A 27,684-nucleotide genomic window follows, 5' to 3' on the forward strand; every position below is an offset into this window, starting at 1 on the left:
AGGTTTATGAACAGATTAAAGTTACCTCCAAGTGCTAGATGTACACTTAATATTATGAAGGTTTTTTTATGAAATTCTACTTCTGTTGCTCATGCTTCCATATGCTGTTCTAGGCAAAATTTATGAATTTATATGTTCTTAAATTTATGATAGCTCCTGATGAATGTGTCAACTCCTCCTTTCTCCATTTCTGTTCTACAAAAGTGAGATCTAACCTAAATACTGCAACACTTAAAAGTTCTATACCTGTGGTCACATGATGTACAGAGAGGCATATTATGTCAGCTGGGTTTGAGGACTCTAATTCATCTATGCAGATAATTAATTCATTAATGTTATTTCTCAGTCCTCGAATATTGTGATGCAATAAAGATAGCTGACATTTAACATTGACTGAGTTAAAATTGGGTAGAGTTGAAATTTCTGCTGATTGTTGTAAATTCTTAACCAACAGCCGTTTATGCTGATGTAATAAGCTAGAAATATGTTTTTTGGTTTGTTTCAATCCTAACCTCTCTTAAAACTTGGTTTCTTTCTGTTCTTCCTAGCCTAAAAAAAGGGTCTTTTCTGATCCCTTTAACCATCAGTATTTTATCGCTCATGACTTTCCAGCTATTTTCGTAGCCAATTTACCCTTTCCTTTCCGCTGAGTAGGCATGCCTAGTATAATCCCACCTATTGAGAGAATCAACAGGAACCACACCAATGTGTGACACTGTACCCAACATAAGCAGCCGCTCCAACTCCAAATTAACTCTCCTGACAGAAGAGTTCAAATGAGGTCGGTAATGGCGCCCAAGAACAGATACAAACTCAACACTAGTATGCTTCAATGCTGATGCAAATTTTGCCAGGTAACACTCTTTACTGTACCCAGGACCTCTGTCAATACTATTCCCTGACGCACCCACTATAACCACGGTGTCTTCCTTAGTTAAATCTTTGCAAAGTGACCCTAAGTCCTCTGTCACTTCCTCCAGATCAGCACTAGGTTTAAAAAAATTGGTGACTTGGTATTCTGATCCTAGTTCATCCTGCAAAAGTTGGCCAACACCTCTTCCGTGGCAACTACCTAACAACACAGCTTCTAACTGAAGCAACAGGCCAAATCTATTTTCCAGACAAAGCTGTCAGACAAAGTTCTAGGCCTATTTCTCGTGTTGCCTGTTGCTACTTCCCACCTCTCTTTACCCTTCTCCCTCCTTAACCTGTCAATATCTCCCCTGGCCTTGTCTAACTCAGCCTGAAGGGCGGCAATTTTCCCCTCATGTTGTAGTATCTTCCTATCCCTACTACATATCCTACAAAACCACTGATGAGTCTTATTTACTTCCCCTACTCTGACGCCACTACAGACCACCACATGGGAAAAACTACAGCACCCGTAATACCAAAGCCCCGACCTAACATTTCTACATCAGGTCAAGCACTTCTCAGTCATGATAAACGTAATAGTTTATTAAGAATAAGTCTGTTAAATTACAGATAAATACGAAAATAAGATTCCACAAATTTGGCCCATACGCAACTGTATGTAAACGCAAACAAAAGTGCAAAGTTTCTGAAACAACAACTTAAACTTTACGCTACTTTCCGGAAATGTGAGTTAAGTAATAAAGACGTACGCTACAGTTAAATTGCTGGAGAGAGCAAAGAACAATTAAACGAAATTCTATAGATACGCAAAACGTAAACATAAAATACTACTATAACCCGACTGTACGATCTTTTCGCGTTTTCTGCTATATTACGTAAAGAAAAATGAAACCTTTTATGGTATGCTTAAAAAGCACACCAATACAGCTATTTACCACGTAATCAGTACTAAACTAAATGTTATTGTAATCTAAAATGACTTATCTTTACGAGAACACCAAAACTCGCGCTAGCCACTAGGTCCGGTTGGAATTCCAATTTGGTTTTACAGAGAGCGCTCTATGTCTAAATGTCCTTTACTTAGCTAGCATCTACCGCGAATCTCTCTCCCAGCGCAAAGTCCCAAGCAACTGGAAAAAAGTGTAGGTCACTACTGTTTATAAGAAGGGTAAATCGGACCTGCAAAAGTTATCGGTTTGCTACAAAGTTCTTAAGCATGTTCGAAGTTCGAATTCAATAAAATTCTCTGAGACAGAGAAGCTTTCGTCCACAAATCAGCACAGATTTAGAAAGAATCGCTTGTGCAAAACTCATCCTGGCCTTTTATCGCACGATATACTGCGAACCATGGAAGTAGGGGAACAGGTAGATTCCATATTTCTAGATTTCCGGAAAGCATTTGACACGGTGCCCGACTGCAGATTGTTGACGAAGGTCCGAGCATACGGATTAGGCCCCCATATATGTGAGAGGCTCGAACATCTTAAGTAACAGAACCCAGTATGTTGCCCTGGAAGGCGATTGTTCATCAGAGACAAAGAGTGCTCCAGAAAAGCGCGATAGGACCGTTTTTGCTCTATGTATACGTGGTTTGGAACTTAAATAGTGGCAACTATTTATTCACAACCGATACAAAAGAGTTACATTTTTGAACCTGTTACTGTCCTTAAAAGTAGTCACCAGCGTTGTGTAGAACTCGTTGCCAGCGATGTGGAAGGTGTAGTATATCGTCAGCAATGGCTGCTCTGTTGATAGTGCGAATGGAGCGGTCTACTGCCTGTCGAATCTCTGGAACAGTTCTGAAGCGAATGTCACGAAGCGGTTCTTTCATCTTCGGAATCAAATTAAAGTCACAAGGACTTACGTCCGGGAAGTATGGTGATGGTACAGTACTTCCCAGTCCCATCGACCAAACAGAGAAGCCACAGCGTGTTATCGTAACGCATTACGTTCCTCCACGGCAGACCGTCAGTGCACAGTATTACTGTTCATTTTTGGAGCGTTGCCTGCGACCAGCTTTGCGAAAGAGGCGGCGAAACTTTCTGCGCAATCCTCCCATCGTTTTGCACGACAATGCGTGGGCGCATACAGCGCAACCTGTTGCTGCTAGATTGGATACTGGAAGGTTCGGTCGGCTTGCAAGTATTAGAGAGAATCTCTGGAGGAAGGATGACGTTCTTCTTCGTGAAATACAACTGAGAACATTCGGAGAATTAGTGTTTTCGGCTGACTGCAAAACGCTTCTATTATCGCCAGCTTACAGTTTTCGACCGAGCGAGGTGGCGCAGTGGTTAGCACACTGGACTCGCATTCGGGAGGACGACGGCTCAATCCCGTCTCCGGCCATCCTGATGTAGGTTTTCCGTGATTTCCCTAAATCGTTTCAGGCAAATGCCGGGATGGTTCCTTTGAAAGGGCACGGCCGATTTCCTTTCCAATCCTTCCCTAACCCGAGCTTGCGCTCCGTCTCTAATGACCTCGTTGTCGACGGGACGTTAAACACTAACCACCACCACCTACAATTTTCGAAAGAACAGCAGCGAAGACAAGACAGAAAAATTTGGGCTTGTGCGGAGACACATAGACTGTCGTTTTTTCCCTCGCTTTATCTGCGGTTGCAACAGGAAAGAGAATGATTGGTGGCCGTACAAGGTACCCTCCGACATACATCGCATAGCGTCTTATGGAGTATTTATGTGTAGATCTATACCGCGTACTTCATGTAGCAGTTTTCACACGCAGCAGATCCTCAGATCATTTCATTTTATTGTAACGTATTGGTAATACTCGGAGTCTGTTGACGTTTTCTCCCCTTAATAGATATGTATGTTTCGTATGTACTAAAATCCCGAATGTTCCGGCTACAGAAATACAAGTCTAATTTTGCGTTTTTCGTCATATAGGCACCACATTCTATTCAATTTTTTAATGGTAACGTCATTTTTAAGATTTTACTTCATTTTTTGGATGTTTGTGTTTAACGATCATTTATGACACAACAATTCATTCTTGTAATGTTAACAAGAACGAACAATGCATACTCCTCTCGGGACCCATCTGACCAGGCCACTGTTTTCCTGTCGTCTAGTGTCCCAGTCGATGTGGTCACGAGCCCAAGAGAGGCACTGCAGGCGATGCCGTGCTGTTAGCAGTCCGGTCGTTTTGGTCGATCTGTTCTAGGCGCTTCAGTCCAGAACCACGCTGCTGCTACGATCGCAGGCTCGAATTCTGCCTCGGGCTTGGATGTGTGTGATGTTCTTAGGTTAGTTAGGTTTAAGTAGTTCTAAGTTCTAGGCGACTGGTGACCTCAGATGTTATGTCTCATAGTGCTCAGAGCCATTTGAACCATTTGAAGCTGTTAGCAAAGACACTCGCATTGGTCGTCTACTGACATTAACGCTAAATTTCGCTGCTCTGTCGTAACGGATACGTTCGTCGTATGTCCTACGTTGATTTCTCCAGTTATTTCACACAATGTTGCTTGTCTGTTAGCATCGACAACCCTACGCAGACTCTGCTTTTGTCGGTAGTTAAGTGAAAGCCGTCGGCCACTGTTTTGTCTGTGGTGAGAGACGTCTGAAATTTGGTATTCTCGGCACACTCTTGAGATTGTAGATCTCGGAATACTGAATTCCCAAACGATTTCTGGAATGGAATGTCCCATGTGTCTAGCTCCAACTACCATTCCGCGTTCAAAGCCGTCGGAAGCCTTTACACTTGGATCTCTGAGTACAGATGACAGCTCCACCAATGCACTGTCCTTTTATAACTTCTGTAAACGATACTACCGCAATCTGTATACGGGGTGGTCCATTGATAGTGACTGGGCCAAATATCTCACAAAATATGCATCAAACGATAAAACTACAAAGAACGAAACTCGTCTGGCTTGAAGGGGAAAACCAGATGACGCTATGGTTGGCCCGGTAGATGGCGCTGCCATAGGTCAAACGGATATCAGCTGTTTTTTTTTTTTTAATAGGAACCCCCATTTTTATTACATATTCGTTTAGTACATAAATAAATATGAATGTTTTAGTTGGACCACTTTTTTCACTTTGTGATAGATGGCGCTGTAATAGTCACAAACGTATAAGTACGTGGTATCACGTAACATTCCGCCAGTGCGGGCGGTATTTGCTTCGTGATACATTACCCGTGTTAAAATGGACCGTTTACCAATTGCGGAAAAAGACGATATCGTGTTGATGCATAGCTATAGCGATCAAAATACCAAACTGATGTGTGCTATGTATGTTGCACGGTATCCTGCACGACATCATCCAAGAGTCCGGACCGTTCGCCGGATAGTTACGTTATTTAAGGAAACAGAAAGTGTTCAGCCACATGTGAAACGTCAACGACGACCTGTAACAAATGATGATGCCCAAGTAGGTGTTTTAGCTGCTGTCACGGCTAATCCGCACATCAGTAGCAGACAAATTGCGCGAGAATCGGGAACCTCAAAAACGTCGGTGTTGAGAATGCTACATCAACATCGATTGCACCCGTACTGTATTTCTATGGACAAGGAATTGCATGGCGACGACTTTAAACGTCATGTACAGTTCTGCCACTGGGCACAAGAGAAATTAGGGGACGATGACAGATTTTTTGCACGCGTTCTATTTAGCGACGAAGCGTCATTCACCAACAGATGCAACGCAAACCGTCATAATATGCACTACTGGGCAACGGAAAATCCACAATGGCTGCGACAAGTGGCACATCAGCGACCTTGGCGGGTTAATGCATGGTGCAGCATTATGGGAGGAAGGATAATTGGCCCCCATTTTATCGATAGCAATCTAAATGGTGCAATGTATGCTGATTTCCTACGTAATGTTCTACCGATGTTACTACAAGATGTTTCACTGCATGACAGAATGGCGATGTGCTTCCAACATGATGAATGTCCGGCATATAGCTCGCGTATGGTTGAAGCGGTATTGAATAGCATATTACATGACAGGTGGATTGGTCGTCGAAGCACCATACCGTGGCCCGCACGTTCACCGGATCTGACGTCCCCGGATTTCTTTATGTGGGGAAAGTTGAAGGATATTTGCTACCGCGATGCACCGACAACGCCTGACAACATGCGTCAGTATTGTCAATGCATGTACGAACATTACGGAAAGCGATCTACTCGCTGTTGAGAGGAATGTCGTTACACGTATTGCCAAATGCATTGAGGTTGGGGGACATCATTTTGAGCATTTATTGCATTAATGTGGTATTACAGGTAATCAAGCTGTAACAGCATGTGTTCTCTGAAATGATAAGTTCACAAAGGTATCACATTGGAACAACCGAAATAAAATGTTCGAACGTACCTACGTTCTGTATTTTAATTTTAAAAAACCTACATGTTACCAACTGTTCATCTAAAATTGTGAGCCATATGTTTGTGACTATTACAGCGCCATCTATCACAAAGCGAAAAAAATGGTCCAAGTAAAACATTCATATTTCTTTACGTACTACACTAATATCTAATAAAAATGTGGGTTCCTATTTTTAAAAAAAAACGCAGTTGATATCCGTTTGAGCTATGGCAGCGCCATCTCTCGAGCCAACCATAGCGCCATCTGGTTTCCCGCTTCAAGCTAGACCGAGCGAGGTGGCGCAGTGGTTAGCACACTGGACTCGCATTCCGGAGGACGACGGTTCAATCCCGTCTCCAGCCATCCTGATTTAGGTTTTCCGTGATTTCCCTAAATCGTTTCAGGCAAATTCCGGGATGGTTCCTTTGAAAGGGTATGGCCGATTTCCTTCCCAATCCTTCCCTAACCCGAGCTTGCGCTCTGTCTCTAATGACCTCGTTGTCGACGGACGTTTAACACTAACCACCACCACCTTCAAGCTAGACGAGTTTCGTTCTTTGTAGTTTTTTCGTTTGATGCTTATTTCGTGATATACGCTCCTGGAAATGGAAAAAAGAACACATTGACACCGGTGTGTCAGACCCACCATACTTGCTCCGAACACTGCGAGAGGGCTGTACAAGCAATGATCACACGCACGGCACAGCGGACACACCAGGAACCGCGGTGTTGGCCTTCGAACGGCGCTAGCTGCGCAGCATTTGTGCACCGCCGCCGTCAGTGTCAGCCAGTTTGCCGTGGCATACGGAGCTCCATCGCAGTCTTTAACACTGGTAGCATGCCGCGACAGCGTGGACGTGAACCGTATGTGCAGTTGACGGACTTTGAGCGAGGGCGTATAGTGGGCATGCGGGAGGCCGGGTGGACGTACCGCCGAATTGCTCAACACGTGGGGCGTGAGGCCTCCACAGTACATCGATGTTGTCGCCAGTGGTCGGCGGAAGGTGCACGTGCCCGTCGACCTGGGACCGGACCACAGAGACGCACGGATGCAAGCCAAGACCGTAGGATCCTACGCAGTGCCGTAGGGGACTGCACCGCCACTTCCCAGCAAATTAGGGACACTGTTGCTCCTGGGGTATCGGCGAGGACCATTCGCAACCGTCTCCATGAAGCTGGGCTACGGTCCCGCACACCGTTAGGCCGTCTTCCGCTCACGCCCCAACATCGTGCAGCCCGCCTCCAGTGGTGTCGCGACAGGCGTGAATGGAGGGACGAATGGAGACGTGTCGTCTTCAGCGATGAGAGTCGCTTCTGCCTTGGTGCCAATGATGGTCGTATGCGTGTTTGGCGCCGTGCAGGTGAGCGCCACAATCAGGACTGCATACGACTGAGGCACACAGGGCCAACACCCGGCATCATGGTGTGGGGAGCGATCTCCTACACTGGCCGTACACCTCTGGTGATCGTCGAGGGGACACTGAATAGTGCATGGTACATCCAAACCGTCATCGAACCCATCGTTCTACCATTCCTAGACCGGCAAGGGAACTTGCTGTTCCAACAGGACAATGCACGTCCGAATGTATCCCGTGCCACCCAACGTGCTCTAGAAGGTGTAAGTCAACTACCCTGGCCAGCAAGATCTACGGATCTGTCCCCCATTGAGCATGTTTGGGACTGGATGAAGCGTCGTCTCACGCGGTCTGCACGTCCAGCACGAACGCTGGTCCATCTGAGGCGCCAGGTGGAAATGGCATGGCAAGCCGTTCCACAGGACTACATCCAGCATCTCTACGATCGTCTCCATGGGAGAATAGCAGCCTGCATTGCTGCGAAAGGTGGATATACACTGTACTAGTGCCGACATTGTGCATGCTCTGTTGCCTGTGTCTATGTGCCTGTGGTTCTGTCAGTGTGATCATGTGATGTATCTGAGCCCAGGAATGTGTCAATAAAGTTTCCCCTTCCTGGGACAATGAATTCACGGTGTTCTTATTTCAATTTCCAGGAGTGTATGTGGCCCAGTCACTATCAATGGTCCACCCTGTAAATGCTTATCGCTATCCCACGACTGTTTTCGCCTCAGTGTACTGCTCTTTGCAACTAAACGCTGCACGCGAGTTCACTACGACAATTAAAAAAAAATCTTTATGGAAACACTATGGGAATGAAAAAAGCTGCCAGCAACAGGTGTTCACCCGTCAACTGGTCGAGATATTGGTTTCGAAATGACGACGTCGCACACAATCTGTGTCATCTGTTTATTGTCAGTAGGCGTCATTCACACAGAAATGGCGTGGCGCAGACGCCTGGCGACGGCGAGGCAGCGACGTACGCGGACGGCACGTGAGCAGTACACAGTCAAACTGGCGATATCACAGAGCCGCAAGGCGCTCCTCTACCACTGCCGAGCCACAACCTTGTTTTTTTGCGGCGAACAGCAAGCGGAATAAAGTAAGGAAAAGTAAAGTAACGTTTGAGAGTGGAATGACAAAAGCAAGTCACTAAGCGATACTGGATGTTCTTTAAATCGAGGAGAAATGGTTCTTTTCCTTGAAAATTGCCACCTGATTGTGCAAATGGAACAACGTTGTAGCTGCAACTCGTAGGAAAAAAAAACTTCTCAAGATTTTCGTAGCCAAAACGTTGTAGCTATGTGTTAAATAAATGTGAGTTCTAATGCAATAGCACAACATGTAGTGGAAATTGAAATGTTTTCATCATAATTCCTATTTTTCATTTAAACGCAAGCCTGAATTTTGTAGACTTTGTGATAGATGTTCAAAGTATTATAAGATTTTTTCCAAAATCTGATAGTCCGTAAATATTTCACTGTTGTCGACCAGGAATTCCTTGTAACACGGCATAGTTTCCTACTACGCAATAGAGATGTAGCCCTTAGAGAGAGAAACAAAAGATCGTTTCACATATCTCACCCATGCGACTTAATTCCAGTCCCTGCCATTGCCAAGGATAACGGAATCCTTGTTTACAATATGCAATCAGAAGATTTCAGAAATCTTACCGCACTAGAGTATAATTCGCATGTTCAAAGTAGTTACGTCTCACTAGAAATTTCATATGACGACTTTACTACACTTAGGGAAGAAAAAGTCATAACATCTTGCAACAGTGAGTTTGTCAAAGCACTGCAAAGAAGCCAAGAGGTACTGAGAACAGAAATCTGGCACTAGATAATATTTCGGTTGCCCTTTCTCGTACGATAAACTTCTGCCAATAAAAAGTGTCAAGAAGAAAACCTTACTTGACATATGGCTGTATATCAGAGATGAAAAATAGAATTTCTATGAGCAACTCTCTAAGTTAATAACGGATTTGCATGTCTGCCCGGCATAACCCACTGATTGAGAACAGAAAATGTAATGCTGACTGTACATCTTCAGTGTACTTACAACAGGATCACTATTAAATTTTTCCATATCTTCTACTGATGTATGTGCAGATTCGTATTGCAGTAAACATTATGTTTTTTTCTCAAAATAAACTTTCTGTTTCTGGAACGAGTAACAGAAAAACTGGTCCGACTTTGTCACTGCGCATATTATATGACGTTGTTCGTCCAAGAAAATAAAAGAATAGTATTTTTCAAAGATATCGTAAGCAGTTGTGTAATAACTGTTACAAATATATGCAGAAAGGCATCTCACATTACATATATTGCCTGCACTGAGAAAGCCCATTTACGTAAGCACAAAACAGTTTATCTGTTCTCTTGTAAAATTTGCTGTTTGTTAGCTTAAAGGTGCTCGGATGAACGATTTAATTATGCATCATCACTTACAATATTATCCATACTAAGATTTAGTGGCTAACCTGTTTCGGTAGTTCTCCTGCGACGTTTGCCATGTTTTGTCTTGCACACTTCATATAATCATATCATATCATATAGTGTGCACTATTATCTGCATCTCCATCGACACACACTCTCCGCAGCCACTGTTCTGCTCATGACAGAGTGTACCAAACGTACCACAACCAACCAGTTTCTTTCCAGTTCCACTAGCAAACAGAGCGAGGTAAAACCGATTATCTACACTAGTTGCCATTAATATTGCTACACCAAGAATAAGTGCAGATGATAAACGGGTATTCATTGAACAAATATATTATACTAGAACTAACATGTGATTACATTTTCACGCAATGTGGGTGCATAAATCGTGAGAAATCAGTACCCAGAAAACCACCTCTGGCCGTAACAACGGCCTTGATACGCCTGGGCATTGAGTCAAACAGAGCTTGGATGGCGCGTACAGGTACAGCTGCCCATGCAGCTTCAGCACGATACTACAGTTCATCAAGAGTAGTCACTGGCGTATTGTGACGAGCCAGTTGCTCGGCCACCATTGACCAGACGTTTTTATTTAGTGAGAGATCTCGAGAATGTGCTGGCCAGGGCAGCAATCGAACATTTCCTGTATCCAGAAAGGCCCGTAAAGGACCTGCAACATGCGGTCGTGCATTATCCTGCTGAAATGTAGGGTTTCGCAGGGATCGAATGAAGGGTAGAGCCACGGGTCGTAACACATCTGAAATGTAACGTCCACTGTTCAAAGTTCCGTCAATGCGAACAAGAGGTGACCGAGACGTGTAACCAATGGCACCCCATACCATCACACTGGGTGATACGTCAGTATGGCGATGACGAATACACGCTTCAAATGTGCGTTCACGGCGAAGTTGCCAAACACGGATGCGACCATCATGATGCTGTAAACAGAACCTGGATTCATCCGAAAAAATCACGTTTTGCCATTCGTGCACCCAGGTCCGTCGTTGAGTACAGCATCGCAGTCGCTCCTGTCTGTGATGTAGCGTCAAGGGTAACCGCAGCCACGGTCTCCGAGCTGATAGTCCATGCTGCTGCAAACGTCGTCGAACTGTTCGTGCAGATGGTTGGTGTCTTGCAAACGTCTCCATCTGTTGGTTCAGGGATCGAGACGTGGCTGCACGATCCGTTACAGCCATGCGGATAAGATGCCTGTCATCTCGACTGCTAGTGACACGAGACCGTTGGGATCCAGCACGGCGTTCCGTATTACCCTCCTGAATCCACCGATTCCATATTCTGTTAACAGTCATTGGATCTCGACCAATGCGAGTAGAAATGTCGCGATACGATAAACCGCATACGCGATAGGCTAAAATCCGACCTTTATCAAAGTCAGAAACGTGATGGTACTCATTTCTCCTCTTTACACGAGGCATCACAACAACGTTTCACCAGGCAACGCCGGTCAACTGCTGTTTGTGTATGAGAAATCTGTTGGAAACTTTCTTCATGTCAGCACGTTGTAGATGTCGCCACCGGCGCCAACCTTGTGTGAATGCTCTGAAAAGCTAATCATTTGCATATCGCAGTGTGTTCTTCCTGTCGCTTAAATTTCGCGTCTGTAGCACGTCATCTTCGTGGTGTAGCAATTTTAATGGCCGGTAGTGATGTGCCTCCGTACGAGCCCAAATTTCTCGTGTCTTATTTTCGTGGTCCTTATGTGAAATGCACGTTGCGGTAGTAGAATCGTTCTGCCGTCAACCGAAAATGCTGGTTTTCCTAATTTTCCCAATCGTTTTGGGCGAAAAGAACGTTGTCTTCCTTCCAGAGATTCTCATTTGGGATCACGAAGCTTCACTCTAATACCCGCAAGTTACTGAAAATGCCAATAACAAATGTAGCAGCCTACCTCTGAATTGCTTCGATGTCTTCCTTTTGATTCGTTTCACATCCATGCGTTACAACGCCAAAATGGATTTATGTCTATGGAATAAGTATTGCGATAAATATATACATAAATCCGACTTAGTGGGGAGGAGTACTCAAGAATGGGTAGCACTGGTCTTCTACACTGAAGCGCCAAAGAAGCTGGTATAGGCGTATTCAAATACTGAGATATGTAAATAGGCAGAATAGAGCGCTTCGGTTGGCAACGCCTACATAAGACAAGTGTCTGGCTCTCAGTTACTGCTACTACAATGGCAGGTTATCAAGATTTAAGTGGTTTTGAAACCGATGTTGTAGTCGGCGCACGAGTGATAGGACACAGCATCTCCGAGGTAGCGATGAAGTGGAGATTTTCCCGTACGACCGTTTCATGAGTGTACCGTGAATATCCGGAGACCGGTAAAACATCAAATCTTCGTTATCACCGTGGCCGGAAAAAGATCCTGCAAGAACGGGACCACCGATACTGAAGAAAATCGCTCAACGTGACAGAAGTGCAACCGTTCCGCAAATTGCTGCAGATTTCAATGCTGAGTCATCAACAAGTGTCAGCGTGCGAATCACTCAACGAAACATCATCGATATGGAGCCGAAGACCCACACGTATACTCTTGATGACTACACAAAGCTTTAAACCTCTCGCCAGGGCTCGTCCGCACCGACATCGGACTGTAGATGACTGGAAACATATTGCCTTTTCTCGCTTCGAATTGTATCGAGCGGATGGACGTGTACGGCTGAGAAGGCAACCACATCAATCGATGGATCCTGCATGTCAGCAGGGTACTGTTCAAGGTGGTGGACGCTCTGTAATGATATGGGACGTATGCAGTTTGAGTGATATGCGACCCCTGATACGTCTAGATAGGACACTTGATAGGTAACACGTACGTAAGCATCCTGTCTGATCAGCTGCATCCATTCATGTCCATTGTGCATTCCGATGTACTTGGGCAATTCCAGCAGGACAATGCGACACCCCATACGTCCACATTGCTACACAGTGGCTCCAGGAACACTCTTCTGCCCACATTGCTACACAGTGTCTCCAGGAACACTCTTCTGAGTTTAAACACTTCCGCTGGTCACCAAGCTCCCCACACATGAAGATTATTGTGCATATCTGGGATGCCTTGTACCGTGCTGTTCAGAAGAGATTCCCATCCCCTCGTGTTCATACGGATTTACGGACAGCTGTGCAGGATTAGTGGTGTCCCTCCAGCACTACTTCAGACATTAGTCGAGTCCATTCCACGATGTGTTGCGACACTTCTGTATGCTAGCGGGGCCCTACATGATATTAGGTAGGTGCACCAGTTTCTTTGGCTCTTCAGTAGATATGTACTCTAATTTATAGATGGGTTACGCTGTCCCGGAATTCACCTAATAAACCGAAGTTGACCATTCGCCTTCCTCACTGGCGTTCTTTCATACTCGTTCCATTTCATATCGCTTTGCAAAGCTACGCCTATATATTTAATCAACATGACTGTGTCAAGCAGCGTGCAACTAACATTCGAACATTATAGTACTGTTCTTGCTGCTCATTTGGATCAACTTATAATTTTCCACATGTAGAACAAGGTGTCATTCATCACATCAGCTAGAAATTCTGTCTAAGTCGCCCTGCATCCTCCTATAGTCGCTCAGTGACGACACCTATCGTGCACTACAGCATTATCAGCAAACAGCCGCAGATTGATGCTCATTGTATCTAAATGGTTCAAATGGCTCTGAGCATTATGGGACTTAACATCTGAGGTCATCAGTCCCCTAGACTTAGAACTACTTAAACCTAACTAACCTAAGGACATCACACACATCCATGCCTGAGGCAGGATTAGAACCTGCGACCGTAGCAGGCGCGCGGTTCCATACTGAAGCGCCTGGAACCGCTCGGCCACAGCGGCCATCTCACCGTATCTGTCAGATCATTTTTTATGTATGTAGAGAATAAAAGTGGTCCTATCACTCTTCCCTGGGGCAGACCTGACGATATCGTTGTCTCTGATGAATACTCGCCGTAGAGAACAGTGTACTAGCTCCTATTACCTAAGAGGGCTTTGAGCCATCTACATGCCTGAGAGCCTAATTCATATTCTCTGACCTTCGTTAACTGTCTACAGTGAGGCGCCGTGCCAAACGCTTTCCGGAATCTAGGAATATGGAATCTGCCTGTTGCTCTCTATCCATGGTTCGCAGGAGCTCATGCGAGAAACGGCAGGCTGAGTTTCGCACGAGGAATTCTTTCTAAATCCGTCCTGATTTGTGAACTGAAGCTTTTCTGTCTCAATGCAATTTACTGTTTTCGAAATTGCAATATGATCAAGAACTCTGCAACAAAGTCATGTTATGGATATTGGTCTGTAATTTTGCAGATCCGTTATTTAACGATTCTTACGTACTGAAGTCACCTGCGCTTTTTTCTAGTCGCTTCGGACTCTTCGCTGGGAGAGAGATTCGCGATGAATGCAGGCTAGGAAGGGACCAATGCTGAAGAGCACTAACCCCCAAGCGTCGCTTTGGTGCGCCACTGGTCGCTACAAACGGTCACGAACTAACGGGTCCAAAGGAACGGTTCACCAAGATGAACGGAACGAGCGAGGAACGAATTCTAAGCAACGGTCTTTCATAATTCACTTCGGTCGCGGCTTTCTACTTATAGTTCCCGGGAACGGGATACGGTCGGTCTCGTTCCGAACGGCACGTCGGCTGGTCTCGTTCCAGCCTCGGTCGCATTCCCGTCTGTCTCGGTCTCGGTCTCACTCGGCCGGACCCGTCCTTCTTCGCCTGGCCACTCGTCGCAGTTCCACTGCCGACTGCTCATAGTTCAGTATCGAGTTGTTAGTTTTGTTCGCTTCGGACGCCCATTCGCGATCTGTTTCAAATCTTTTTAGAACTCTGAACTTCTGGTTCTTTTCGTATTCTGTTCAGCGTCCATGACAGTTAATTAAAATGTATTTTATAATTACGCAAATTACGTGGTATGTAATGCATATATCTTCTCAGGTAACTAAACGGCGTATCAGCTTACTTCACTATTTCGATAAACAATAGAAGAAATATTTGTAAAACAGTAAGATTCTTTGTTGTTAGACATGCAAAGGACGTCGGCACAGCACACACGAGTGGCCATTTTCCGTCTTTTTTATCCCAGGTAAAACAGCAAGTTCATTGTTATGGAAGCCAGACCGACTTACAAACGAATTAAGCCTGCGCTTCGTAATCGACTGTGGGAGAATAGTTAACTCCTACAATATTACTTCATTGGTACACGGTGGCGCACGTAAAATCGGCCCCGAGTACTAGACTGCTCATTGTCGCTTACCAATCGTCATCTGTTGTCTCGAAGTTGTTTGCATTAGCTTACTTGTTATTTCTTCACTGTCTAATTATTACATGTTTATCTATTCTGTCCGTAGCGGTCAACAAATCGTGGCTAACTGGCGTGCAGTCTGTACTCGGGGCTGGTTTTTCGTGCGCCACCTTTTATTAGTTTACTGCGATCAGCCACATTACGCTACAGTTGGCTAAACAAGATGTTTTGTAGAATCACAAAAATTACAAATGTGTGAGAATTCTGTTTTGAATAAAAACTCTGTACTCCAGAGGGAAGGCAAGTGCCCCCTCTTGGCGCCTTCCATCTTCAGTGACATATGCTACAAATTTTCAGTTTTTCATAAGAACCATACACCAAGCACAGTGAACGGTGAACGAGTAAAAATGAACGGTTCCCAAAAAAGAGCGATCACCAGTGAACTAGTTCACAAGGATGAACGACTCCAAAATTCTAGGTGTATGCATTGATGAGGGGTTGAAATGGAAAAACCACACTGAGGATCTGCTGAAACGTTTTGAGTACAGCTACTTATGCTATTAGGGTCATTGCAAATTTTAGCGATATACATCTGAGTAAATTAGCTTACCATGCCTATTTCTCTGCTTTCCTATGGCATCATATTCTGGGGTAACTCATCATTGAGTAAAAGAGCGTTCATTGCACAAAAGCGTGTAATCAGAATAATTGCTGGAGCTCATCCAAGATCATCCTGCAGGCACTTATTTAAAGAGCTAGAGATCTTCACTGTAGCCTCACAATATATATGTTCACTTATGAAATTTGTTATTAACAATCCAAACGAATTCAAAAGTAATAGCAGTGTACATGGCTACAACACTAGGAGAAAGGATGATCTTCACTACTCAAGGTTAAATCTAACTTTGGGTCAGAAAGGGGTAAATTATGCTGCCACGAAAGTCTTGGTCAGTTTCCTAATAGCATCAAAAGTCTGACAGATAGCCATATAGCATTTAAAAGGAAGTTAAAAGAATTTCTTAATGGCAACTCCTTCTACTCATTAGATGAATTTTTGGATGTAGTAACTGGGTAACTTCCCTAAACCCCACAAAAAATTTAAATATTAAGTGTCATGTAATATTTTGTGTAATGTAATATCTTGTATAGACACTTTTTATTAATCTGACACGTTCCACATCATTACGAAGTGTCGTATTCATGATCTATGGAACAAGTACTAATCTAATCTAATCTAATCTTTGCCCATCTCTAGCGCGAAACACGAAGCGACGCGCCTCGATATTGCTTCATTTGCTAAGATGGAGGTGGCTCGAAACAGCGCCACGTCCCCACCACGCCACTACTGTGCGAATTGAGCCCAGTGCATCGATCGCGTCCGGCAGACGGAACCTCACCTTGAAGCGCAGTTCGCCGACAGGAGGCAGCGCGTAGCGGACGCCGCGGAACGCCATGATGTTCCGGCCGTCCAGTGACGTCATCACGCTGCCCCGCAGCCGGCCCTGGGCCGTCTGTATCTGCGGTTCCCGCTGCTCGCCAGCGCCACCACCTTTCCTGGCGCACCGCGCTGGCGCCAGCAACGCGACGCACGCCGCCAGCAGCAACGCCAGTGCTCCGCGTGCGCTCCGCATGATCACTGTCTGGCCGCGCGGGAGTTGCAGCGGTTGTTTTATGCGGCAGACGCGTAGCCCCCACTGCAGGCACCTCACTCGCCGAGACAACTAGTTCCCTGAATTGCCGCGACGCCGCGCTGTTGTGAAAGCCGTTCCGCCAAGGTCTATATAGACCTCGCTTCCTGCCAAGACGCTTCTACTCATTTTGTAGTCTGATGACACTTGCGAGGCGTTTTCCACTGTGGTCTCAGACACCACACTCAAGCGTGATGCCCTGTTGTGTGGAAATCCCTAATTAGATGCAAGCACCATGTTTTCAAAGAAGTTGAACTAACAGAAGAGCCCCACGAGATGCTTAAAAATGAGAAGGAAAGTAAGGCTAGCTTATATCACAACAATGTTAAGAAGGTGAGTAATGATGTACAAAAGCTTGTGGTCTGTTTGGAAAGTTTAGAGACTTCTGACAAGATAGACACCTTGTGCAAAACTGACCACAACAAAACTGCAAGGTTAGAGAAATTAAACACCTTCACGTCTTCCTGATGTAGAACTAATTGGGAGAAGGAGGAGTTATTACTTACCTTAACACACAACACAAGTTCAAAAACATTGGGGCAAGTTGAATTTGTAGTGCTCAGCACACAGAGGTGTGTGCTTGACAATTAATACAGGAAAATAGTTTTGTTTTAATTGTAACTGAGTATCGAGCCACACGGGGAAATTATGAACTGTTTATGAGGAATATGGAGTTCTTACTGTGATATCTGTCAGACAGCAGCGAGCAGTTAATAGTCTGTGGTGATATCATTGCAGATTTTCTAAAGGATTTTGTTAGCAAAAATGACACAGATACCTTAATGTGACAATTCAGTTTGATCTTGGCAATTAACTTCCCAACACAGGTTTACAAAGGCAGTAGAACACTAATCGATATTGTATTCTTTGGTGAAGCTCAAAGCAAGAAAATAACTGAATACCCAGTGACTAACGCTCTCTATGAACTTGATGCACATTTAGTTAGGACAGATAAAACAGTGTGTTACACTATATATACTCCTCAGTGGAAATGATTTAGAATAATTAATAGCTCCGAGACTAATATTTTTAAGAATAGTTCACAAGAGATGATATGGGGTGAAACTCACAATTAACTAAATGTTGCCATAAAATTTGAACTATTCTGTGATAAATTCATATCATTAATCGAAAATAGTTTTCTGCATAAGTTAATCAGAAAGCATATTAAGCAACTATGTGGCAAACCCTGGATATGAGAAGGATTAAAATATACTGTGAAAGATAAACGAAAATGTATCTGTTAACAAGGACAAGTGAAGATCCTGCAGTAGTCATACATTACAAAAACCAATCAAAATTACTAAGAACAGTTATTAAAAACCAATGAACATGAACATTATGTCAGGACTCTACCAACAGACTTAGGTCTGAGTTGAATGTACTGAAACGAGAGACAGGACAACAGGCAACAGAACAGCATAACATGATTGACAATTTAAATCGAAGAACTATAAATGATCATTCACACACAGTAGATGTATTTAATAATCATTTCTGAAATGTATTACAAAATATAGGGACAAAGTGTTCAAGAGAAGAGTCAAAGCAGTATGTTGAAAATGCAACTTACATAAAACTCAATCATGTGGATCTCTCACTCACTTTTCCTAATGAAATTAAGAAAATTATATATTCCACCAAAAATAAAAGTTCTTATGGATTTTATGGTGTTTCCAACAGAGTACTAACGACTTTTTTCACATAATAAGTACTGTCTTTTCTAAAACATGTAATACAAAACTAACTCAGGACTTGTGTCCAGAGAGACTTAAATATGCCTTTGCGAAACCCCTCTGTAAGAAACGTAATAAGAGGGATGTCAGAGACTACCGACCTGTTTCACTTCTGACATCATTTTCCATAATTATGATGATGATAATGTATTCTAGAACTGTATCCCATCTGAGCAACAATAATATCTGCAGGGAAGCAATCTTTGGATTTCAAATGAGTTCATATTCTGGGAATGCCATTTACACTTCCACTCATCAAATTTTACACGTATTAAATAATAAGATAGCACCAAATAGTATTTTCTGTGACCTATGTAAGGCATTTGACTGTATAAATCGCAGTATTTTCCTAGATATACTGCAGTTTTTTGGGATTAATGGTACAGCCAACCCATGGATAGTATCGTATCTTACCAATAGAATTCTGAAGACATTACTTAGTAACTCAATCAATGCAATCCTAAGAGATTCTTCTGACTGAGAAGTAATCGTGTATGGGGTTCCCCAAGGCTCAGTCTTAGATCCACTATTGTTCCTCATATATACTTCTGGTTGTCGAGCTCTGTTGCATGCAACAGTCAGGTTGGTATCCCACTGCTGTCCAGGGCGTCTCCAGACACGTCTTCGGCCTGGAATCTCAATGACTGCAGTAGAATTGTCTTCAGTGGTGAGCTCCTCTTCAAATTCAGGCCCAATGTTATTATATGCGCCATTCTGTTGCCCTTTATGGCAAGCCACCTTGAGCTTACATTTCAGCAAGATAGTGCCTGCATGGACACGGCGAGAGTTTCTAGAGCTTTTCTTCATGCTTGCCAAACCCTATCTGGCAAACAAGATCGTTGGATCTCTCCCCAATTGAGAATGTTAAGAGCATTATGGGCAGGGCCCACCATCCAGCTCGGGATTTTGACGATCTAACTCTCCAGTTGGGCGGAATTTGACACGTTACCTCCCAGAGGGCATGCAACAACTCTACCAATCAACGCCAAGCTGAATAACTGCTTACGTAAGGGCCGTGGGTAGACCAAAGCATTAATGACTTCCTCGATTTGTGAAGCTTTTTCGCTTGAATAAATCATAGATTTTTTTAAAAACTGTAATCATCTGATTATATGTACGTGTACATCACGTTTATCGATTTCTGTCCCATTTCCTTTATGATGCGTCACTCCTTCTTTACTTAGAGTGTATACGCAAACAATCTCCCATTCAATATACAACGAGCAGAATTAGTTCTTTTTGCGGATGAACTAGTATCATAATCAACCCTAGCATACATACAGCAACAAAAGAAATTGAAAATAATGTTCTTTTAAATAACATTGACTGGTTTTTGCGAACGCTCTCACTCTCGATTTCAAAAAGACACAACGTATTCTGTTGTGTACATCTAGAGATATTACACCAACGACAGGTGTAACGCTTGGTGAAGAAATAATAATCAAGGTGAAAACTTTGAAAATTTTAGGTGTCCATATCGATGAAAATTTAAACTGCTAATGGCCTATAACACTTCCTTGGGGATCACCAGATATCATTACTGTTTTACTTGATGACTTTCTGTCAGTTACTACGAACTGTGACCTTTTTGACAGGAAATCACGAACCCAGTCGTACAACTAAGACGATATTTAAAAGAAAATCATTTTGAGACTCCCAGTCGATAGCGCTCATATTTTCACGGTAATAGCAAGCTACTTGTGTTGCACACGTACAATATTTTCTGAACCCGTGTTATATGTGAATAGATCGTTTTCTTCGAGGTAATTCGCAATGTTCGAACACATTTCAAAGTCCTACAGCAAATCGGCATCCGTGATATGGGCCTGTAATTCAGCGGGTGTGTTGGTGTGACCTCTGCAACTTTCCAATCTTTGGGTACGAATCTTCCGTCGAAGTGGCGGTTGTACATGGTTGCCGAGTATGGAGCTATTGTATCAGTAACTCTAAAACGAACCTAGCCTGAACCGGAAAACTTGCTTTTACGAAGTGATTTGAGCTGCTTCTTTTTCGCTGACGATATCTACTTCTAAGCCACTCATGTTGGCAGGTGTTCTTGATTCAAATTCTAGAGTATTTAGATCGCTTTCTTTGGTGAATCAGTTTCGGAAAACTGGAATTAGTAACTCAGCTTTCGTGGCACTGTCATCGGTAACATTACAATCGCTATCGAGAAGTGAAGGTATTGATTGTGCCTTGCCACTGGTGTACAGGTTGGTTGGAATTAAACGTTCTCTGCGTGAGAGGGCTAAGATGAAAAAGGAGTGATAAATCATCGAAAGAAATAGATTTTAATTTCCACAAGAGAAGGGCATCATTTGTTAATTGCGGACCTTGTTTACGTTCCAGGTTACAAACGTTGCTCAGCATAACGACCGTCTGGATCCACGACAGCTTAGAACAGCACTAGAGATGGCTCTAGTAGAGATCACTATGTGTGCCTGATTGTGATTAAAATTCACGTAACATAATGATATCGCAATAAAATCTTCTCGATTTTCAAGCCGCGCCTATTCGAATAAAATTCTCGAGCTTTCAGAGGCCATCTCCGCCATCGTCGTCAGGAGTAAAACTACTCATTACCGGAACTGGCACTATTTCTCGCTCATACGATGAAAATAAACTGGTTCACCTCCTAATATTGTGTAGGGCCCACACGAGCACGTAGGGGGAGTGCGGTGGGTGGTATAGGACTTAGCAGCCCCATCAGTCAAACGAATCAGTAACAACTTGCATTATACGTGCTTGGGCATTGTCCTGCAAAATGATGGTCAGGTTCTGCAGAAAGTGTCATCACTTCAGTCTCTATGCTGTTCATTTTTGGAACACACCAGCTTAGAGACAGAAGTGATGACACTTTCTGCAGGACCTGACCATCAATTTGCAGGACAATGCTCAAGCTCGTACAGCGCAAGCTGTTACTGATTTGTTTGACTGATAGGGTCGCTAAGTGCTATGCCACCTACTGCACTCGCCTGACTTAAACCCTCGTAAGTGCAACTCGATTTCTAGACTAAAGGAAATACTTCACGGTATTCTCTTTAGAACTGCTACAAATTCGTCGGCCAACAGACCGCGCCGCTCGAACTGTCAATACAACTGGCACTGCTAAGAGTATCCTACGGCTTCCACATCGCTGGTAACGGATTATACACAATGCTGGTGACTACTCTGAAGGTCAGTAAAACTTTGAAACACGTATCTATTTTGTACGAGCTGTAAATAAATAGTTGCCACTATTAAAGTTCCAACCCTCGTAAATTGCAGTAGTGTAAAATAAAAACTCCCTTTTGCGTGTAACCTATTACTAGGGCTAGTAAAATAACATAAAAAATGTGCAGAATGCAAAAGGCGTTTTTTTTAAGCTACCGTACTGAAAACTGTTCAGCTCTATATGTTTTGGCCATAACAGTAATTGTCAGTTTAAAGAATACAGAAATCAGTAAGCTAAAATATTTTGTAAATTTTTATTCATTAATGACCCATGGCGCTATACACTCATGTTCAGAAAAAAAACAAAACATCTTGAACGACTGGAGTAGGACGTTCATGTTCACAGGACATGTACATTAGTATGTTCTGCAGAAATGATTAGCATTTCAGTCACCTCAGCTTAGCATGTGTATTGTTGTGTAGTAGGCACAGGGTCCGCCACAGGCCCTGATAACTTGTTCCATGCGTGGTGGTATCGACGCACATAAAGCGTGAAAGGCTTCCTGTGGTATAACCATCCATACTGGATTCACCTGTTTCTGAAGTTTATCTGTGGTGGTCGGCACTGGGTCACAGCGCTCCACCCACCTTTTCACCACATACCACAAATATTCCATTGGCGAAATGTTTAGTGATCGGGCGCGCCAGGGCAAAAGGCTAACATCGTGTGACACTTAGAAGGCACACATTCGTGCAGCAACATGTCGCGCATTGTCTTGCTAAAAAATGGCGTCTGGGGCGTTGTGCTGCTGGTCGCAGGATATCATTCAACTAGGTCGCACTTGTTACAGTGCCTCGTACACACACCAACTGTGATTTGTGGTTGTACCCAATAGCAACCACATCATAAGGCCTTGAGCTGGCGACGTATGTCTTGTGCGAACGCAGTCACTGTGACACCGCTCCCCTAGCTTGCGGAGAACCAAAATGCGACCATATTTTACCAAACAAACAGAACCTGGATTCGTAAGAAAACATTCCTGTCCCCAGTGACATTGATCCATACGACATTGCCGTCTAGCATGTTTCTGCATAGTCGTCAAAGGTTGGCGTAGAAGTGGACGATGCGCACCTAAGTCATGCCGTAATAAACGGCGACGGACTGTCACCCCTGATAGTGTACGATGTGTTACACTGTTCCACTGTTCGTTCAGGGCCGAGGAGGACGCAGATTTGTCCTGCAATGCCATTAGGATGAGGTGTCGATCTTCTCGTGGGGTGGTCTGGGTGGTGCAACTTGACCCATCTCTTCGTGCTCTACGTGTTTTGCCGCCTTCCGTGAACCATTCTGCACACTCCTGTTGCACTGCCGAAACACTTGGTCCCACACGAGGAGCAATTTCTCACATTCTCTTATACCAATGATTCGCGCTCTCTCATACTCACTGATTTGACGGTACGGTTCGCGCATACGTCTGCGAGTCATCCTGCACGTCTGCTCAAGACACGCTGACCCATTACCTTCGGCTTATAGCGAAAACGAGAGCCGCAGGCACTTGTTACGGGTAGATGGTGTTGCGCCGCGATACCGGTGTTGACCTTGAACCCGCGGGTCTACATGATTGAAACGCTAATCACTTCTGCTGAACATACTAATGTACATGCACCGTGAACATGACCGTCCTATCTCTAGTCGTTCAAGGCGTTCTGTTTGTTTTCTTTTTTTTCTGAACATGAGTGTATTTACGGGCGACTTCTCACGTATCCGTCCCAAAGACTGAAAAGTTGCAAGGGTCACATTAATATTTAAGAAAGGCAATAGGAGTATTCCAATAAATTACAGGCGCATGTCATTAACACCGATATGCAGCAGGATTTTGGAACATCTATTATGTTCGAACATTATGAATTGCCTGGAAGAGCACAGTCTATTGACACACAGTCAAAACCAGTTTAGAAGCCATTGTTCTTGTGACACATAACCATATTTCTTTACTCACACGAAATGTTGACCGCTATCGACAAGGGATTTCAAATTGAGTCTATATTTCTAGATTTCGAGAAGGCTTTTGACACCATACCTCGCAACCGGCTTGTAGTGAAATTGCGTGTTTATGGAACATCGCCTCAGTTATGTGACTAGATTCGTGATTTCCTGTCAGAGAGGTCACAGTTCGTCGTAACTGACGGAAAAATCATCGAGTAAAACATGATTTCCGGCGCTTTCCAAGGTAGCGTTATAGGGCCTCTGCTACTCCTTACCTATACAAACGTTTCAGAATACAATCTGAGCAGTCGTCTTAGGTAGTTTTGCAGAAGATGTTGTCGTTTATCGTGTAGTAAAGTCATCAGAAGATCAAAACCAATAATAATAGAATAATTTAGAAAGGAAATCTGTATGACGCGAAAATGGCAGTTGGCTATAAACAATTAAAAGTGTGAGTTCATGCACATAAAAGCTAAAAGAAATCCGCTAAACTTAGGTTACACAATAAATGAATCAAATGTAAAGGCCGTAAATTGAACTAAATAGCTGAGGGAGGTGAACCAAAGACTGAATTTTATTTCCAGAACACTTAGAAGATGCAACATATCTACAAAAGAGACTGCCTGCACTACGTTTGTCTGTCCTCTTTTGGAGTGCAGCTGTGCGGGGTCGGATTCTCACCATATAGGATTAACGGAGTGCACCGAGAAAGTTCAAAGAAGAGCAACATGTTTCGTATTCTCGAGAAATAGCACAGCGAAAGTGCAGACTCCTATAAACATAGTCTCTGTCAAGTCGTCCGTGGTATGGAAAGATGCTTCTCATTGAAGTCTGAGTTTGTAGAGAACAACAAACACCCTCACCTAAGTTAAGTTTTTCCGCGGTGGTAATTAAAACATTATGACTACACCAGCCCCTTCCTCTCGTTCGGAGTAGGGCAAGCGTCGGTTGTTTCAAGTTTTCATCGCTGATATGTATCGTATGCAATTTGTATGAAAGTGCTATGAGACGTAGTGGCCGTCGGGATGCACTTTAATAACATTCTGCCGTCATAAGCCCACTTTAATTATTTCCAAAATCGCTTTACGCATTTCGACATTCCGTCACTTTCAAATGCTATAAAATACAACACAAAAGGGGTATCAAAAGATATGAAAATATGCTATATTTCACTATTAACTAGAGACAATAGTATAAATGAGAAGAATATGGCTCTCTAGCTTATCAGTGTTACGTCGGTCGTATAAAACTGTTCTTTACATACGTTGTACATTCTCAGTCACGAGAGAACTACAAACTGCTACAGGGTGCTGGATACGTGGTACACGCTCCATTTATTTGTTTACAACTACATTTTCATCGTTACATCGTATAAAACAGTTTCATGAGGAAACAATTAAAGGAAATCAGTTTACAATCCTTTTTTTAGTATTTCTTTACAAAAAGATATGTAACCTCTTTTGAATGGTCGAAAATAATACACAGAGCCAGATGAGTGGCGCTAGTGTACACGAGCTTTGTCTCGTGCTTGAGAATATTGACGAGATACCATGTATCTAATGAACGGTTTTATGTGATTGACGGAACACTGGTAAGGTAGAAAACCATATCCTTCTCATTATACTATGTCTCTAGTCAATGGTGAAATGTAACGTACTTTCATATCTTTTGATACCAGTTTTGTGTTGTATATTATAGCATTCGAAAACGACGGAATTTCGAAACGCGTAAAGCGATTTTGTAAATAATAAAAAGTATGGTCAAGACGTCAGAAAGTTATTAAAATAATTATACGATATGGTTTAGGTTCTCTTTCTCTCCACGATCACTGTAGGGGAGTCCCCTCTTCCGAGTTGACACAGCGCTCCTTCAGTCACCTCACGCCTCATCGCGGACGGACGGGGTACTGAGAACGAAGCTCGATTCTCGGTACGTGCGATTGACCGGCTACTTCCGCCACCGGAATGCCACATGTACCGCCGCTAGCGAGGAGACGGGGAACCAGTGGTCAGCTGACGGTCGCCACAAACGGGAACATGGCACTCGAGGTCGCGGTCGCCTTCACGACAACCAGACGCACATAATTACAGGCCTTCCTCGTTGACGTCGGTCTGTTGTAGATTCGTGGAATATATTTTATGCTCAGGAATTATGACGTTTCTGGAACGCGAAAATTTCATCTATAAAAACCAACATGGATTCTGTGAACAAAGACATTGCGAAACTCAGCTGGCTTTGTTCCTCCATAACATTAATAGCGCTTTAGACAACGGCGCTCAGGTTGATGCAGTATTCTCGACTTCAAGAAGGCATCTGACACAGGCCCCCCGTCCCCCCAACTGCCATTTAGTGAAAAAAAAAATCGAGCGTACCGGGTCTCGGACTAGATTTGCGACTGGACTCAAGAGTTCTTTGGAGACAGTACTTAACGGAACATAATCGACAGATGTGAATGGAACTTCCGATGTTACCCAAGTAAGTTACATTGTACTCGTATATAATCTAGTAGAAAGCGTCGGATGTTCTCTCGGTAAAGCGGTTCTCTACAGGAAAGCAGCAATGCCAGAAGACAGTATCGATTTGCAGAAAGAGCTGATTAGCTTTGACGAATGATGCTGGCTCTGGCAGTTGATCCTGAACGTGTATAGATATAACATATTGCGCATACATAGGAAAAGAAATCTACTACTGTACAACTACTCTATCTATCACAAATTGCTGACAACAGTATCTACTGTAAAAAAAGCGAGGAGTAATTGTCCAGAGCCACTTTAAGTGGTATCACTACCAAAAAAAAAAAAAAAAGTTGGAAAAGCAGATGCCAGACTGGGATTCATAGGTAGAATCTTAAGGAAATGTAACTCGTCTGCGAAGGGAGTGGATTACAAGGCGCTTGTTCGACCGATTCTAGAGTACTGTTCATCAGTGTGGGTTCCTTACCAGGTAGGACCGATAGAAGAAATAGGAAAGATCAATTTTTTTTAGTCGGCGCGAGACTCCAGTGGCAGACATTTCAAGAGAGGCGCTCTGCTTTTGTGGAGAGGTTTGTTATTGAAATTTCGAGATAGCACTTTCCAGGAAGAAATGCTTCAAATGGTTCTGAGCACTATGGGACTTAACATCTTAGGTCATCAGTCCCCTAGAACTTAGAACTTCTTAAACCTAACTAACCTAAGGACATCACACATATCCCTGCCCAAGGCAGGATTCGAACCTGCGACAGTAGCAGTCCTGCGGTTCCGGACTGAAGCGCCTAGAACCGAACGGCCACCGCGGCCGGCTTCCGGGGAGATTCGGACAACATTACTTTTCCTCCCACACACATCTCGCGAAATTACCATGACGAAAAATCCGAGGATTAGAGTTAAAACAGGGGCCTACTGACAATCATCCTTCCACGCGACGTTCGTGAATGGAACAGGGAAGGGGAGAACAGTTGGTGTTACCAGAAGTACTCTCTACTACATACTTTCCGGTGTCTTACGGAGTATGTAGATGTACAGAATAGCTGCCCTCACGTTCCCATGCAATGCAAGATCGTGCCACTGTCGCATCGGAATGCCCTTCAAATATGGACGTTGCAACAATGGACCAGCCTGCGGAAAAAAAACCAAAAAACATACCCAATGAAGCCCCTCTCAAACTCTGCCAGGTGCTGATAACGCTGTCTCACACGAATACGCGGCACCCTGTGTCCTTCACATTCATCACTCAACATCTGACTATGTTCACGCCACCTATTTACCCTGTCAGTCCTGGCAACAAACTAACTGCGAACAGTACTAATGCACTGCGGTGGCTATTCCACCCATCACAAGGAATTGCAAGTCTATCATTTACATACCCGCTGAAGGTATG

General features: G+C 43.8%; 1 protein-coding gene across 1 annotated transcript in view; it reads right to left on the reverse strand.

Moving 5' to 3' along the window:
* Nucleotides 1-16,920, reverse strand: part of LOC126335083 (juvenile hormone esterase-like) — a 77,398-nt gene extending 60,478 nt beyond the window's left edge. The window contains exon 1 of the mRNA XM_049997978.1: nucleotides 16,660-16,920. Coding sequence (XP_049853935.1) covers nucleotides 16,660-16,893 — 234 coding nt within the window. The 5' untranslated portion in view covers nucleotides 16,894-16,920. The remainder of the gene's footprint in view (nucleotides 1-16,659) is intronic.
* Between the last annotated feature and the right edge of the window lie 10,764 nt (nucleotides 16,921-27,684).

Source organism: Schistocerca gregaria, chromosome 2, assembly GCF_023897955.1.
Source record: "Schistocerca gregaria isolate iqSchGreg1 chromosome 2, iqSchGreg1.2, whole genome shotgun sequence".
Taxonomy (NCBI): domain Eukaryota; kingdom Metazoa; phylum Arthropoda; class Insecta; order Orthoptera; family Acrididae; genus Schistocerca; species Schistocerca gregaria.